At 39.4% G+C, this 13,473-nt stretch overlaps 5 protein-coding genes across 5 annotated transcripts; 3 read left to right on the forward strand and 2 right to left on the reverse strand.

Annotated features, from left to right (window-relative positions):
* Positions 1–5: 5 nt before the first annotated feature.
* LOC136260142 (forkhead box protein unc-130-like) lies at positions 6–641 on the forward strand. Its single transcript, XM_066053768.1, has one exon. It carries the CDS (start codon positions 6–8, stop codon positions 639–641), a length of 636 nt encoding a protein of 211 aa, XP_065909840.1.
* Positions 633–6,376, reverse strand: LOC136262533 (forkhead box protein P1-like). The gene is made up of 15 exons (XM_066056836.1): positions 6,199–6,376; positions 5,675–5,925; positions 5,418–5,628; positions 5,238–5,296; positions 3,831–3,915; positions 3,055–3,142; positions 2,942–3,004; positions 2,194–2,866; positions 2,008–2,084; positions 1,853–1,954; positions 1,670–1,791; positions 1,577–1,617; positions 1,205–1,352; positions 1,038–1,115; positions 633–983 (listed from the first exon to the last, which is right to left on the reverse strand). Exons 2-15 carry the CDS (start codon positions 5,904–5,906, stop codon positions 935–937), a joined length of 2,028 nt encoding a protein of 675 aa, XP_065912908.1. The 5' UTR covers positions 5,907–5,925; positions 6,199–6,376; the 3' UTR covers positions 633–934.
* LOC136262541 (S-adenosylmethionine sensor upstream of mTORC1-like) lies at positions 6,337–7,680 on the forward strand. The gene is made up of 3 exons (XM_066056847.1): positions 6,337–6,496; positions 6,631–7,025; positions 7,081–7,680. Exons 1-3 carry the CDS (start codon positions 6,424–6,426, stop codon positions 7,672–7,674), a joined length of 1,062 nt encoding a protein of 353 aa, XP_065912919.1. The 5' UTR covers positions 6,337–6,423; the 3' UTR covers positions 7,675–7,680.
* Positions 7,679–11,965, forward strand: LOC136262530 (helicase ARIP4-like). Its single transcript, XM_066056833.1, has 18 exons — positions 7,679–7,764; positions 7,954–8,442; positions 8,490–9,063; positions 9,110–9,224; positions 9,269–9,431; positions 9,485–9,549; positions 9,605–9,779; positions 10,002–10,118; positions 10,178–10,299; positions 10,425–10,549; positions 10,633–10,726; positions 10,785–10,880; positions 10,929–11,038; positions 11,090–11,163; positions 11,218–11,322; positions 11,367–11,445; positions 11,500–11,566; positions 11,615–11,965. The coding sequence occupies exons 2-18, from the start codon at positions 7,957–7,959 to the stop codon at positions 11,853–11,855; spliced, it is 2,808 nt and encodes a 935-aa protein (XP_065912905.1). The 5' UTR covers positions 7,679–7,764; positions 7,954–7,956; the 3' UTR covers positions 11,856–11,965.
* Positions 11,861–13,460, reverse strand: LOC136262537 (peroxisomal N(1)-acetyl-spermine/spermidine oxidase-like). Its single transcript, XM_066056839.1, has one exon. The coding sequence runs from the start codon at positions 13,352–13,354 to the stop codon at positions 11,915–11,917; it is 1,440 nt and encodes a 479-aa protein (XP_065912911.1). The 5' UTR covers positions 13,355–13,460; the 3' UTR covers positions 11,861–11,914.
* Positions 13,461–13,473: the final 13 nt, after the last annotated feature.

The following is a 13,473-nucleotide window of genomic DNA, read 5'->3' on the forward strand; positions in this document are numbered from 1 at the left end:
GCCAAATGGATATATCTAAAGCAGCCTCATCAAAGCCAGAGCCTCCAGTTCATGAGAAGCCAGCATTCTCATATATTGCTCTGATAGCAATGGCTATACTCAGCAGTGATCAAAAGAAAATGAGCCTCTCAGAAATTTATGCATACATTGAGGAGCATTATCCATATTACAGAAGAAAAGGTCCAGGGTGGAGAAATAGTATTCGGCACAATTTAAGTCTAAATGATTGCTTTGTGAAGGTTGGTAGGTGTTCAAATGGGAAAGGGAATTATTGGGGTATTCATCCAGCAAACTTTGAAGATTTTTCGCAAGGTGATTTCCGCAGGAGACGGGCAAAGCGTAGGATCAGAACGTTAACAGAATTGAGCCAACATTATGAGCACTATCACCCTCATCCTTACAGACCTGTTAATACATTCCAACTACCTGCAGTCACCAGTCCAGGAGTTCTCCCATTATCACCGATGTACCTGTCATATACAACACCTACTGGGTCTCCACAAGGTTGGAACAACGACCCAAATCTTGGTGCCTATCATCAATTACTCAACAGTCAGGATGTTCCTGTCAAGCTGACCTCACAGGCATCTAGCTGCTTCCAGTTACCTAGCAGTAGTTTTTCAACAAGCCACAACGATTAACTCTTACTGTTTATCTCTTATAGTATAACACAAATTGTACACTTGGTGTATTTATACAGTACAGGTAATTTTAGTGGTGATGGTATTTATGCAAGAAGACCACCTAAAACACTTACACTTCACTAATAATAAAAACTTAGCACTTATCTAATATATACATCATCTTATTGTCCTACTATATAATATAGCAGTGTATGATCTAACAAGGAATAAAACTATTTACAAAAATATTTTATTATGTACACTGTTGGAATCTGACCGAAAATATGTCTTTTATGAATGCATGTTAACCATTAGTCCACAGGAGCTGATATTGCGACAGTGTAAGTCGTAATACTTGATCTAAATGTATAGCAAGATCCCATGCAACACACCATATACTCCTTGATAGCTTACTTGTCAGAGGGTGCATTGGGAGACACCTCTCGAGAGCTGCTGTCCTTTGATGACACGCTATCACTATCCATCTGGTCACTACAGACAAATCAAAGGAATGCACCCATACACACACAAAGAAAACTACACACAGCAACCATATGACTTCTACACAAACATACACACACCTATCATTGGCCAAGTCTTGGTTGTCCGCTAAATCATCACCATTGGTCCTGTCAAAGTGAATGGCTTCAGTGCCGTCAACTGGTTCCATCATGTGTGATTCTATCATATTCTGATCTATTAAACTATCGGACAACTTTGTGCCATCATCTGTAACAGCAGATGTTGAAGGTAATTTGACAATAATGGTCACAAATTTTTTCTTATTAGTCTGCATAGAGTGATAATCAGGTGGAGTGTAACATTGTACCAGAGGGCTTCTATGTTGCTACACATTGACAGTATGCCCATACATAAACAATAAAGCTATTAAACAAGAAATGTGTGAGTGTACATTATCAGGCCTCTATAGCAGCAGATGGTATTGAACTAACCTTTGGCACCTTGAATGATTGGTTCATCCACTGTGTCAATGCTGTAAGACCATATCAATGTGTATACGTTTTTAACCCACAAAATATACTTACACTCTAAGTGTGCGCTTTTTCCTATACTCATCTTCGTTGATTGTCCAAACAGCTCCGTGGTTTTTGTTTAATTCCACCCTGACAAAACACTTGTGTAGGGAAAGATTATGTCTAATGGCATTCTAAATTAACAAGTGAAACAATTAAAAACACATTACAAAATTATAACAAGCAATTATTCACCTTCCAAGTTGGAACATTCTCTCTAAAATAAATAAAATTCTTCATAAACCATGAATATATTTCATTCAGTGTCAAACACTGTTCCGGTGATTCAAGAATTGCCTAAAACCATGATGCCATAGATAAAACATGTTGACTGTACCACTACAACTTACCTGTCTGATAAGTGCTGCATATGTAAACGGAGGCCTGTGATCAATTTTACTGTACTTTGCTATGGTTTTTCGAGCATCTGTTAGCAAAACATGAAAGACAAATAATAACGGTGATAAATGATATATACAAACCCACCAATAACAAACTTAGTGTTGTATACTACAGCACTTGAATGCCTTACATACCTTCTATATCTAAGTATGACCTAACCATCCTCGGCCTTGGGATTGGACCTGCGTCGCTTTTATCTTTGCCCCCAACAGTATAGTTGGTAGTAGAGTGTATTCGAAAAGGAGACTGGTTTCTGGCATTAAACTGTGCCTCACCACCAACAAATTCCATGTTGGGAGCAGCAGTTGGTGCACCCTCCATTTTTACTTTGAATGCAGTTGGCATAGAGTTAGAAAGGGTTATATTTCTTGTGGTATTGACATCTGCATGAGTGTTTTGTGGGTTCACAGCTGCGATTGTGATTGGCTGTGTGTTACTGCCCACAGGAATAGTGCTGATGACGTTAGCTTGAGGGGCTTGAGCAACAGCAGCTGGGGCACCAAGTTGTTGCATAGGGATAGCAGTCTGTGGAAACTGAAGGGGGATCATTGTAGGAGTAGGAGTGCTCTGAATGAAGTAGACAGGTTGCCCGTTAGATTCAGCTTGTGGAATTATGTGAACAAGTGATTGTTGTTGTTGTTGAACGGCAGACGTTTTGGCAGATTGAGCTGTAGTAAAGGCCACAGGCTGCTTGTTAACAGGATTAGATGCTGCAGTGGTAATCTGGGCTGGTGATATAATTTCTTGTTGATGGTTTAGTTGTTGTTGTTGTGCAGCCAAATGAGGAGAGTTCAAGTCAACGTCCAACTACCAAAAAAATATGGACAACATAAAATGTGTGCTGTACAACATAATTATGTAAAGAGCATGTAAGATGCTGACCTCATCCAAGGTCATTTTCAGATGATGAAGCATGGCTGTCAACTTCATGGTTTCTACTTGCACCTGGAGGCAAGTGTGCAGTTAATGACATTCATTATCAGCCACCCACTCACTTGCTGTTCTAGCCAGCCTACCAGTTGAGCCTGGAATTTAGTCTGAGCCTTAGTTTTTGCACTCCTTTCATGCTCCATACTCAAATGGCTGCCAATACAAACAGAAAACATGCCATAATCTCATGAATACATTTGAGAAAGGCTTTCATCCCAGAGCTAGGGTGGTAACTTAATAGTATTTCAGACAGAAGGAACAAAACTGCATACATGTATTAAGTGTAATTGTCTAATTTCGGACACATACACTAACCAAGCCCAGATTGTTGTCAACTCTAGCGTTAAATATGACAACACAACAAGAGTCTAGCCTTTACAGCATCTTTTAAAACAATGGGTTATGTGGATACCTACATACGTAGGCCAAGTCAGTTTTATTTCACTCCTACTATTATGGCCAAGACAGTTGAATAAAATAAACTGAAAATAAAATGATAGGGGAACATGAATTATTTTGAGTACACAAAACAACAACACCACTGACAGCTGGTGTAAATCACCCATCATATGGCTGCTATCAAAAACAGCATGCCAACCAGTGGACCACCATGAGTACAACTCACACAAGCATACGACACATCACCACACACACACACACACACACACACACACACACACACACACACACACACACGCATACTCACACACACACGGCACACACATGCATACTCACCTGCGTGCACACATCGTGTGTATACATGCACACTACACTATACATGTATATATATAGTATACATATTCATTATCACAATACACTACATGACACGTTACATACACACCTTGTAAAATCTTCAGGGTTGCCAATCACACTGTCGCAACTTGGCCACTGGCAATAGTTGTTCTTCAACAACACATGCTTGAAGCCTAAACCAAAACATAAATAAATTGACATAAAGATGAAAGTGAGAGGAAGGTAACTAAGTAATTACTGGGAATCCATGCTTACAGAAAACATGCAACAAAGAGAGAAAAAACAACTCAGGGCGGAGCAGTTTTGGAATGTCTATAATAGAATGTCACAAAAATAATAACTTTTTCTTCGTGTAGAAGCCATTCTCTATTGTCCCATAATGAAACTCATGTCCCAAACTTGTGAATAGGCACTAACAATGCTGATAAAACAATAATATTGCATTTCTATACATAAAGAGACACATCAGCAATCACTGCAGCCACACAAATGTCTCAGAACAAACAACACAAAAAGCTTAGATACATATAAGGCAAGATATGGTAAAACTCCTACTTGTGAAACCTCAGCAACACAGCCATCTGTTGGTAAACAAATAACACTACAAACCTCTGATTAACCCAAACATGAGCTGGAACAATACTATTACACATGTAATAGATCATGTCAGGGCTCACCTAAAACACTACAATTTGACCACAACAAAGATACCCAATAACAGCCGCCACATTTTGTACCACACAATCTATGAATGGCTTTGATGTCTGAATAATAACCCATAAGTCCATTAATCATAGTGTTTTGTTTTGAATAAAACAGCAAACCAAAACTGCTGAATGAGTTGGGCACCCACATAGACGCAGAGTTCACTTCATTCTTACTTGTTAGTTTCTGCACTATTCAGCACACGCCAAGTAACACACAAGCACATGGGAGTCATTACACTAATACAACATCCCTTATCATATATATATTCATAGCCCTTCAGGCACTAGGCAACCACACAAAGTTTGGATAATCTTGTAGCCAGTATAATTAGAGCAATCACAAGACCAACTACAAAGGGAAACCCTACTGGCTACACACAAGCCTGTATACAGTATGGGGGCTATAAAATTATGTACAAATACTAGCAAGTTTAGTGCAAATAGGGCAATGTTTTTTCTAAGAAATTCATATAACATTATCAACAAAGCAAAGTTTGTATCTTCAACAGCATCAAACAGTTTGATAATGAAATGCAATAGTTCCTGTTTGTGTAACCCCATACTGTTATAAACATAACAACATCTTAACACCAACAAGGCATAATAATTGTCTGCTCATCAACAGCCAAGCTGCTGTTACCATCAACAATGTTGTCAACATTATGAATCCAACACTACACATTTTGACACCAAATTTATAAATTGGTGTGATATTCACTTTGAAAGGAAAACAATTATGTGGCTTAAGGTTGGCTGGGATAAAATAAATTTATACAAACACAAATTACCTGGTTGCGAAGGTTGGCCAGTTTGGTTGGAGGTCACAGCCTGCATGCCCATATTAGTGCTACATTAGGTATAGTTGAAATTAGGTTACATCATGTTAGCCACAGCAAAACACATCAGCAAAAAAATGTTATACAGCAACAACAGCAAAACATTGAGCACTATTTATTATTTATTCACACCTGAATCCTGGAGGAAGAATAAGGCTTTGCATTTGTCCATCAGCGGTCGGGGCATATCCAATGGAGGCCAGCTGAACTACTTGTGGTTGTTCAAGGTCAGATGATTGCTGGAAGGCTATGGGATGAAAGGGAGCATTCAAAATCATGGGCCTCTGGCCGGAGCTCTGCACAACATGAAGTTGTTGTCCTTCGCCTGACGTAGTAATTGGCCCTAACAGATTCAAAATAATTTCCAGTGAAATCACACAAATGCTTACCATTCGTCGATGGTTTAACTGGTAAAAAAGAGTATTGTTGTCTAGTGACATTCACTGATTCATTCTTTGGCTTGGCTTGAACACAATTTCTTTGATCAGTTACTGTCTGGGTGTTGTTTCGTTGCATGACAGCATTGAATGCCAGTTCATGGACAGCATTATGCAAGTTGGTTTCATTCTTAGTTGGAGACTTGTGATCTATGAACAAGTTTCCTTCCCCCGTATCAGCCATTCACACTGACAACTAGAAGCTGGAAACAGCAGTAATAAACTTGCACACATACATCAAAAGATAATTGCATTACTTAAACTAAGCTGCCAATTGACCATATATTCAATTACTCTACAATGCCTCGAGCTTAACAGAGGCTAAATCTATATGGCAGATCTTGCCAAAAGCTTCAACGTTAGGCCAGGGCACGGAATTTAGACGATTCTTCATTATATATGTTTAATCAGCAAGGTAATTCCTGCCCCAACCAACGTTCTATACGTAGCAATGCGATATGCAGTTCAAGTCGTACCTTTATCTTCAACACAAGTCACTGATGGACGCTAGAATGCTCTTCAAGCCACTTGCAACAAGCCACCGCGAAACTTCGCGCAGACTATTTGCAACCACAAGGTACACAACACACTCACAACAAATTGCGACGAAATTTTTTGGGTGTTGTCATCAGGTTGTCATTGTTTATTTTTGCTCCTAAAATGCAATTGTTAACGCGATGACATCATAGAGTTTACCAACAATGGCTTCCGGGTTTGATCCGGCTGAAAGAGTACGACTGGTCCACGCCACGCTGAGGGATGAATTAAGGAAAGGTTTGAAAAATGATAATAAAAAACTACCCTGTTAGTCGCTTTACAACACGTGGAATCTCTTAAGTGGCCAAGTTTGAATTTTTTTCTTTTATGTATATTTGGGAGTTTGAATTATATTATGTATTTGTAAATAGATGATAAACCTGCAGAAATTCTCTGGGAAGAACATCTCACAAAGAAATCTTTGCTAGTGGAGTATGCTAGTTCTATGCATACTTTAGCAACGGTTGATTGGGCAAAGAAACATGACAACAACCGGATTGCTTGGTGTGTGGAGTCAATCAGGACATACTTCCATGGTGGCCTTGTGAAGGTTTTGAAGAAGGACTTAAGGAGACTTGATCATCAAATGCCTACCATTGTGAATCTGGCTGAGCTACCTAAAACTGAACAAGAAGTAGCTAATATTGCTGACTACTTTGTAAACAGCCGTTCCATAAAGCTATTGGATGTGGGAAGCTGTTACAATCCATTTGTTCAGTTTGAAGATTTAGAAGTGTTGGCCGTGGACATAGCCCCTGCAGTGGAGGTGGGTATCGCGTTGATGAAGCATCATGTTTGCCACTATTTGCTTTCCTCTGTAGTCTGTGATGTATTGTGATTTTCTCAATGCTACAATAGCTAGTAGGAGTTGTGAGGTAACTATAAGTGACAGTGCCTCCAACTGGGGTACAAAGCAAGTGCTAAATCACCGGAATGAAGTGTTGGCCTTTGAGGAGCAGTCATTTGATGTGGTAGTGTTCTGTTTGTTATTGTCTTACTTCCCACATCCAGAGCAGAGGCTGAAGTGTTGTTTTAATGCCCATAAAATCCTACGTCTCCATGGTTTGCTATTAGTGGTCACCCCAGATAGCAGTCACCAAAATAAGCATGCTGCCATGATGAAACAGTGGAAGGCTGGCATTGAAGGACTGGGGTTCAGTCGATGGAAATACAGTAAAGAAGACCACCTACATTGCATGGCTTTTCGTAAAGTGACTAGCATCACTGGTGATTCTACAAGTAATAACCTTTTTATTCCTCAAGATAGTCATGAGGTTGAGCCATTATTGTTATCACAAAAACCAGACATGGGTAGTGCTTTGCAGTCCACCACAAGCAGCAATGAATATGACTACAACGCACCATTAATAGATGTTGTAAATGCATTTAAATGTGGTCAAAATTATTACAGCTAATATTAATGTTTTGTGCGCATGCGTAAGAAAACACGTTCCCGCGAGAATCGTGTGTTGAAGACTAGGTTGACAATATGACTAGATTGTAGAGTAAGTAAATTTATATCGGTGGCGAAGTGATTACTATGTGTCATTATCGTTTTACTTATGTGTATATTTTCGCAATTATAAATTTCGATTTGCATAAGGCATAGTAAGCACTATTCTAAATAAAACACACCTGATAATTGTACTACAAGATAATATCTTGTTAGTACAGAGAATATGTTGCTAATACAGAGAATGTCTTCTGAAGAAGAAGATGAGAGGGACGCGTTATTTCCTGGTGAAGACCGTGACTTGGTGAGTCCAACAAGAAAGAGGGCGCGCCCTTTCCACAGAAGAAATTTACGAGCTGTTAAAAAAGGATTGGGAGTAGAGTCATTTAATGTTAGCACTTTGACAACACACACAGAAGAATTGAAGAGGATAGAAAGACTAGGGTCTCAGGGTGGTGATACGACAACAGGAAGTAGTGATGTTAGGGTAGGTACAAGTGCTGCACAACCTCAGCAGAATGGAGACCAAGATGGAGTGATAGTATTGAGTGATACTGATGATGACAATGACAATAAGCCACATTTCTCAAGTCACCGATCTGCCTGTGCAAAATACAGTGACACATTAGTTTGTACAGATGGTAGTCTTGTAGTGAACTTGGGCCATCCAAGTAATGAGCAAGATATTCACCTGGCACCTCAAATAGCTGTAGCAGTAAAGCCTCATCAGGTACAAAGAGGTGGTATGTTGTGTGTTGTCTACCTCTTCATGCATAGGTGGGAGGCATCAGATTCTTATATGACAATGTTGTTGAGAGTCTGTCCAGATACAATGAGAGTCAAGGATTTGGGTGCATTCTTGCCCACTCCATGGGTCTGGGAAAAACACTACAAGTGATTGCTTTCATTGATGTGTTCTTACATTATACCAGCTCTCGACATGTGTTGTGTGTTGTTCCCATCAATACCATACAGAATTGGGTGGCTGAGTTTAACATGTGGCTGCCACAGGCGACTGAAATTAATGAACCTTTAGGGACTTCTCTCTCACATTCAATCACAGATAATTTTCTTAAACCTATTGTAACTCTAAAGCCAAGAAACTTTCCCCTATTTGTTCTTAATGACTCTACAAAGACGCTTCAGTCAAGAGTAAAAATCATAAAGGAATGGAGGGAAAAGGGTGGCGTGCTTTTAATAGGCTATGAGCTCTTTAGATTACTCTCCCTATCTGTCCCTTGTATTGGTGGAAACAAAATGGCAGTGAAGAAGAGGAAATCTAAAGCCCTGGACTCTCAGAATGTTACCATTGATCTGGATGAAACAGAAAAGGAGATGGAGCAATTAAAAGGTGAGACATATATAGTCTTAGGTCTACCTTATCATCATTTGTACAGAGGTACAAGCAGCTTTGTGTCATCCTGGGCCTGACCTTGTAGTCTGTGATGAGGGACATATCATCAGAAATGATACCACTCAAATCTCAAAGGCTCTTAAGAACATAAAAACCAGGTGATAAATTGTGTGTCAGTGATTATTTAAGCATCTTATATTAGGAGACGAGTAGTGACAACTGGCTATCCAATACAAAACAATTTGTTGGAGTACTGGTGTATGGTAGATTTTGTCAGGCCTAACTATCTTGGTACCAAACAAGAATTCCAGAACTTGTTTGAAAGGCCTATACAGAATGGCCAGTGTGTAGACAGCACTCCTATGGTAAGTAATATAGGTAATATATTCATACTAACAACTTATTGTATGTATATTAGGATGTGCAGTTGATGCGACAAAGAAGTCATGTCTTGCATACTCTTCTCAAGGGCTTTGTGTTAAGGTGAATTGTAAATAATTTACACGATAATGATTCATCAATAACGTTGCCAATTTAGGAAGGGGCATGAGATCCTTCATAAAGTGTTGCCTAGAAAATATGAACATGTTTTGCTGCTTCGTATGACATCAATACAACAGCTATTGTACCAGTGTGTTACCCAGCTCTTACTGCAGAAACATGGCCACACTACCCCCATCAATCCTATAAAGGCCTACTCTGTTTACAGCAAAGTTAGTTTTTCTGTTTTCTAGTTGTTTACTATTTATTGTGCAGTTGACCACAATATTTTTTTGTTTCATGTGTTGATGACTTAAGTGGTGTTTGACCTCACCTGCTGCTATACTGTTTGTCTAAACAGATGTTTGTGTGTTTTGGGGGGGACATTATAATGATATTCATGATTCATCTGATTTCACACCTCATTATGGAGAGCTTATTTTTATTGCTTATAGATTTGGAACCACCCAGACATTTACCAAAGAGCTTGCATGAATGGTTCATCCCACTCTACCGAGTTTGATGGGGATGCTCTGTTGAGAGGAAACAGTTCCAATGACTATCTGCAGTGGGTTAGTGACTACGTAACATGATATATTATTGTAATTCTCCTCTGCGTGTCTATGTGCAGCCAAGTATGGACTGTTTATCGTCCTACCAATTGGGAACAGTTGAACACAGTACCAAGATGTTCTTGTTAATGCATATCATCGATATGTCAGTTTGCATTGGTGATAAGTTACTTGTGTACAGGTTAGATATTATTATTATTGTACAGGATGTGTTTCAGTAGTGTTGATTGGTTGTCTAATCTAATTGTGTTTATTGCTTTAGTCTTGTGTGCTAGACTAACTTGTGTACTGTGTTCTGTTAATTAGCCACAGCCTACTGGCGTTAAATAGTGTTGAGGAGTTGCTTGGCAAGAAACAAGTCCCTTATTCCAATGACTCAGCAACTATACAATACTCACCAGACAAGTGGGAAAAGAATGTCAACTACTTGAGTGAGTGAAGCACTTGTACCTGGTCATGCCATGATGATTTCCACTTGTACCTGGTCATGCCATGATGATTTCATTTGCTATAGGACTGGATGGTAGCACATCTGCACAAGAACGTGAGAGGCTCATTAGCAAGTTCAACACATCAAACAATGTGTGGATATTTCTGTTGTCCACAAAGTGTGTTTGTTACTAATTATTCTAAGATTATTTGGCTTCATTGTTTTGTCTTTCACAGAGCTGGTTGTCTTGGGATCAATCTTGTCGGAGCTAATCGTGTGGTTGTACTGGATGTCTCTTGGAACCCTTGTCATGACGTGCAGGCTGTGTGCAGGTGACCAGTCCATCTACCCTCAATATTGTGACCACCTTCTTGCTATAGAGTGTACAGATACGGGCAAAAGAAAAATTGTCACATTTATCGTTTGGTCTGTGATGGGACACTGGAGAGGAGAATATACAACAGACAGATATCCAAACAAGGAATGTCTGGTTGGTTATGTACATGTAGTGTAGTGTGTGATTAGTGGTGCATACTTGTAGACCGTGTGGTGGATGAGTTGAATCCTGAAAGGTGTTTAAGTAAAAGTGAAATAGCAAGTCTTATGGCTCCCCTGGTACATTATATAGTGCATTCATCTAGTAGTACTATATCACCTCTCTCTTATTAGCCTCCACTGCCTACCACGGTAGAATTTCATGAAGATGCTCACAGGTTTAGTTTTGACCCAGTACTGTACAACTTGTGTCACCGATTTGGCACGTTAATGACAAAAGTAAGTGAGTACAGACTCAGCACTAGTGATTGTCAATGTCACAGTTACCATTTGAGCATGAGTCATTACTTATTGATCAACAAGAGGAACTTGATGACAGAGAGAAAGAATTAGCAATGAGAGGTAGGTAAATGTTATGTATGAATTTTTTTTTTTTCAATTTTTTTTGTATTATAGCATATGAAAAAGAAAGAAGTGACAGTAATCAGAAATATAAAACAGTTCCTCTACCAAGTACAGTGAAGTGGGTGCAGATGTTTTGTGTACTGTTTTTAGCTAACCACATTTTCAGCAAGAATGTTACCATGATGTCATTGCCAATATCCAGTACTACTAGTAGTTCAACTACACCACTTTTACCTGGAAAATTTTTACCCACCACCTTCAGTTTACCTTCTATCCATTTGGGGGCACTTAATGGATTGAGCAGATCATTACGGACTGATGCAGAACAGGCTACAAGTTCTACCACCACTACAGCTAACAGTAATGTGACGGGACATTCCAGCAGCGACGCTATTGTGATTGACTAGAACTATTCTATTGTATAAATTAATTTATCATTCAGATTTTTGTACAAATCATTTTTCTGTCAGCTTGTACATATTTTGATCAATCTATCAGCTTCTCTTATCCCAGACAAGTAAGCTCCATGTACAGTAGCAAAGTGTGCCTGGTTGGTAGCCTCACCAGCGAAGAGCACTCGGTTGTTAGTCAATGGTTCTTCAAGAGCTGACATGTTAATTTGTGTGTTAGCAGTAGTCAAGTCCACCATGTAACAGCCACCAAATAATGGATCTGATGACCAGTTGTGCATGTGAACATCAATGGGTTTGGGGATAGGATGCTTCAACACCTTCTCCAGGATATAGCATAATCCTTCAACAATTTCTTCTTTTGTGGCACTTTCAACTTGAGCCACCGTACACCCATGAAACCAAGTTTCATAAAAGTTAGAATTGGAAATCCTCTCTACTGTGAATAGACTAGTAACCCATGGAAACTTCTTCTTTATAACAGGATCATCTTTATCCTCTGGTCGCCATAGTATCATTAGTGGTTTAAACTTACATTTACTGGTAAACTCCTGATCAAATTGGAATACAATTTTTGCAATGTTACCAAAGCCAAGACTATGAATGGCCTTTAGTTTTTCCACAGGAAGAGGTGGTACAAACATTGAAGACTCATTGGGTAATAAGTTCTCATCTAAACATCGTCTTTTGAGTACACCAAGTGAAACAGTAACAATTACATGATCTGCTTCAAACTGATCACCATTCTTACATTTCACCATTGTTGGGTTACTTTCTGTATTGATACTGACCACCTCTCTACCGTAAAGAATCATATCCTTCGGTAGATCTTCTAGCAGCTTGTTAACCAAGAAGCCATAGGAATAGCCATCATCAAATTTGGCATCGGGGTCTCCACCTAAATCAACATAGGGACAAAGAATGCTAACCCCTTTACAATCCTCTTCACCCTCGACGACAGATTGTAAATGTAGAAATACTTCAAACAAACTGTTACAGTATGGCTCCTTCAACACCTTCCTGGTAGTCTTTTCTTTTTCCAGACTCTTTGGGTACTCATTGGCAAGGTAGGTGTATGTATCTTCGTACTGACTGGCCCAAGAACGTGCAGATGCATCAGGTTCAATGTCGTCAAGTAAATCTGAAAATTTATCATAGCACTTCAGTACAATATCGCTTGGCACAGATTCTCCATTTGTCAAGAGTGCAGACAATGTGTACTCCTCCCATTCTGCTTCACGTTTGCCCTTTCCGGATATTAATCCGAATTTCTTGCCAAGGTCAAAAATGACATTCTTCTTTGTTCCATGAATATAAGTAGCACCTAGTTCTATTGGAACTCCATCCACTGTTGTAGTATGTGTACGTCCACCGGCCCTACTTGAGGCCTCTAGTACTTTAACATCAAACCCGTCCTGTCCATAAATCTTCCGTGTAGCCGATATTCCTGCCATGCCAGCACCTACGATTATAACTTTTCTTTTTTGCGAAATCATTTCCAAGTCAGCTACAGCTTGCAGGACGGGGCAGGATGCCAATGAATGAACGAGCTCTGGTGCCGAAACACCTAATTGTGGCGCAGTGCGCTGTATTTACAAGTTATTGTGCAAGTTCA

The sequence above is a fragment of the Dysidea avara genome, chromosome 7 (genome assembly GCF_963678975.1).
Source record: "Dysidea avara chromosome 7, odDysAvar1.4, whole genome shotgun sequence".
Lineage (NCBI taxonomy): Eukaryota > Metazoa > Porifera > Demospongiae > Dictyoceratida > Dysideidae > Dysidea > Dysidea avara.

Coding starts and splice junctions, on each gene's coding strand:
- LOC136260142 (XM_066053768.1), top strand. CDS start 6: ATGGATATATCTAAAGCAGCCTCATCAAAGCCAGAGCCTCCAGTTCAT.
- LOC136262533 (XM_066056836.1), bottom strand. CDS start 5,906: ATGGCTGATACGGGGGAAGGAAACTTGTTCATAGATCACAAGTCTCCA. Junction 3,916..5,237: donor TGGCCAACCTTCGCAACCAG/GTAATTTGTGTT, acceptor GTTTTGGTTTAG/GCTTCAAGCATGTGTTGTTG. Junction 1,116..1,204: donor CAAGACTTGGCCAATGATAG/GTGTGTGTATGT, acceptor ATTTGTCTGTAG/TGACCAGATGGATAGTGATA.
- LOC136262541 (XM_066056847.1), top strand. CDS start 6,424: ATGGCTTCCGGGTTTGATCCGGCTGAAAGAGTACGACTGGTCCACGCC. Junction 6,497..6,630: donor GAGGGATGAATTAAGGAAAG/GTTTGAAAAATG, acceptor ATTTGTAAATAG/ATGATAAACCTGCAGAAATT. Junction 7,026..7,080: donor ACATAGCCCCTGCAGTGGAG/GTGGGTATCGCG, acceptor TTTCCTCTGTAG/TCTGTGATGTATTGTGATTT.
- LOC136262530 (XM_066056833.1), top strand. CDS start 7,957: ATGTCTTCTGAAGAAGAAGATGAGAGGGACGCGTTATTTCCTGGTGAA. Junction 8,443..8,489: donor TAGCAGTAAAGCCTCATCAG/GTACAAAGAGGT, acceptor CTTCATGCATAG/GTGGGAGGCATCAGATTCTT. Junction 10,300..10,424: donor GATAAGTTACTTGTGTACAG/GTTAGATATTAT, acceptor TCTGTTAATTAG/CCACAGCCTACTGGCGTTAA.
- LOC136262537 (XM_066056839.1), bottom strand. CDS start 13,354: ATGATTTCGCAAAAAAGAAAAGTTATAATCGTAGGTGCTGGCATGGCA.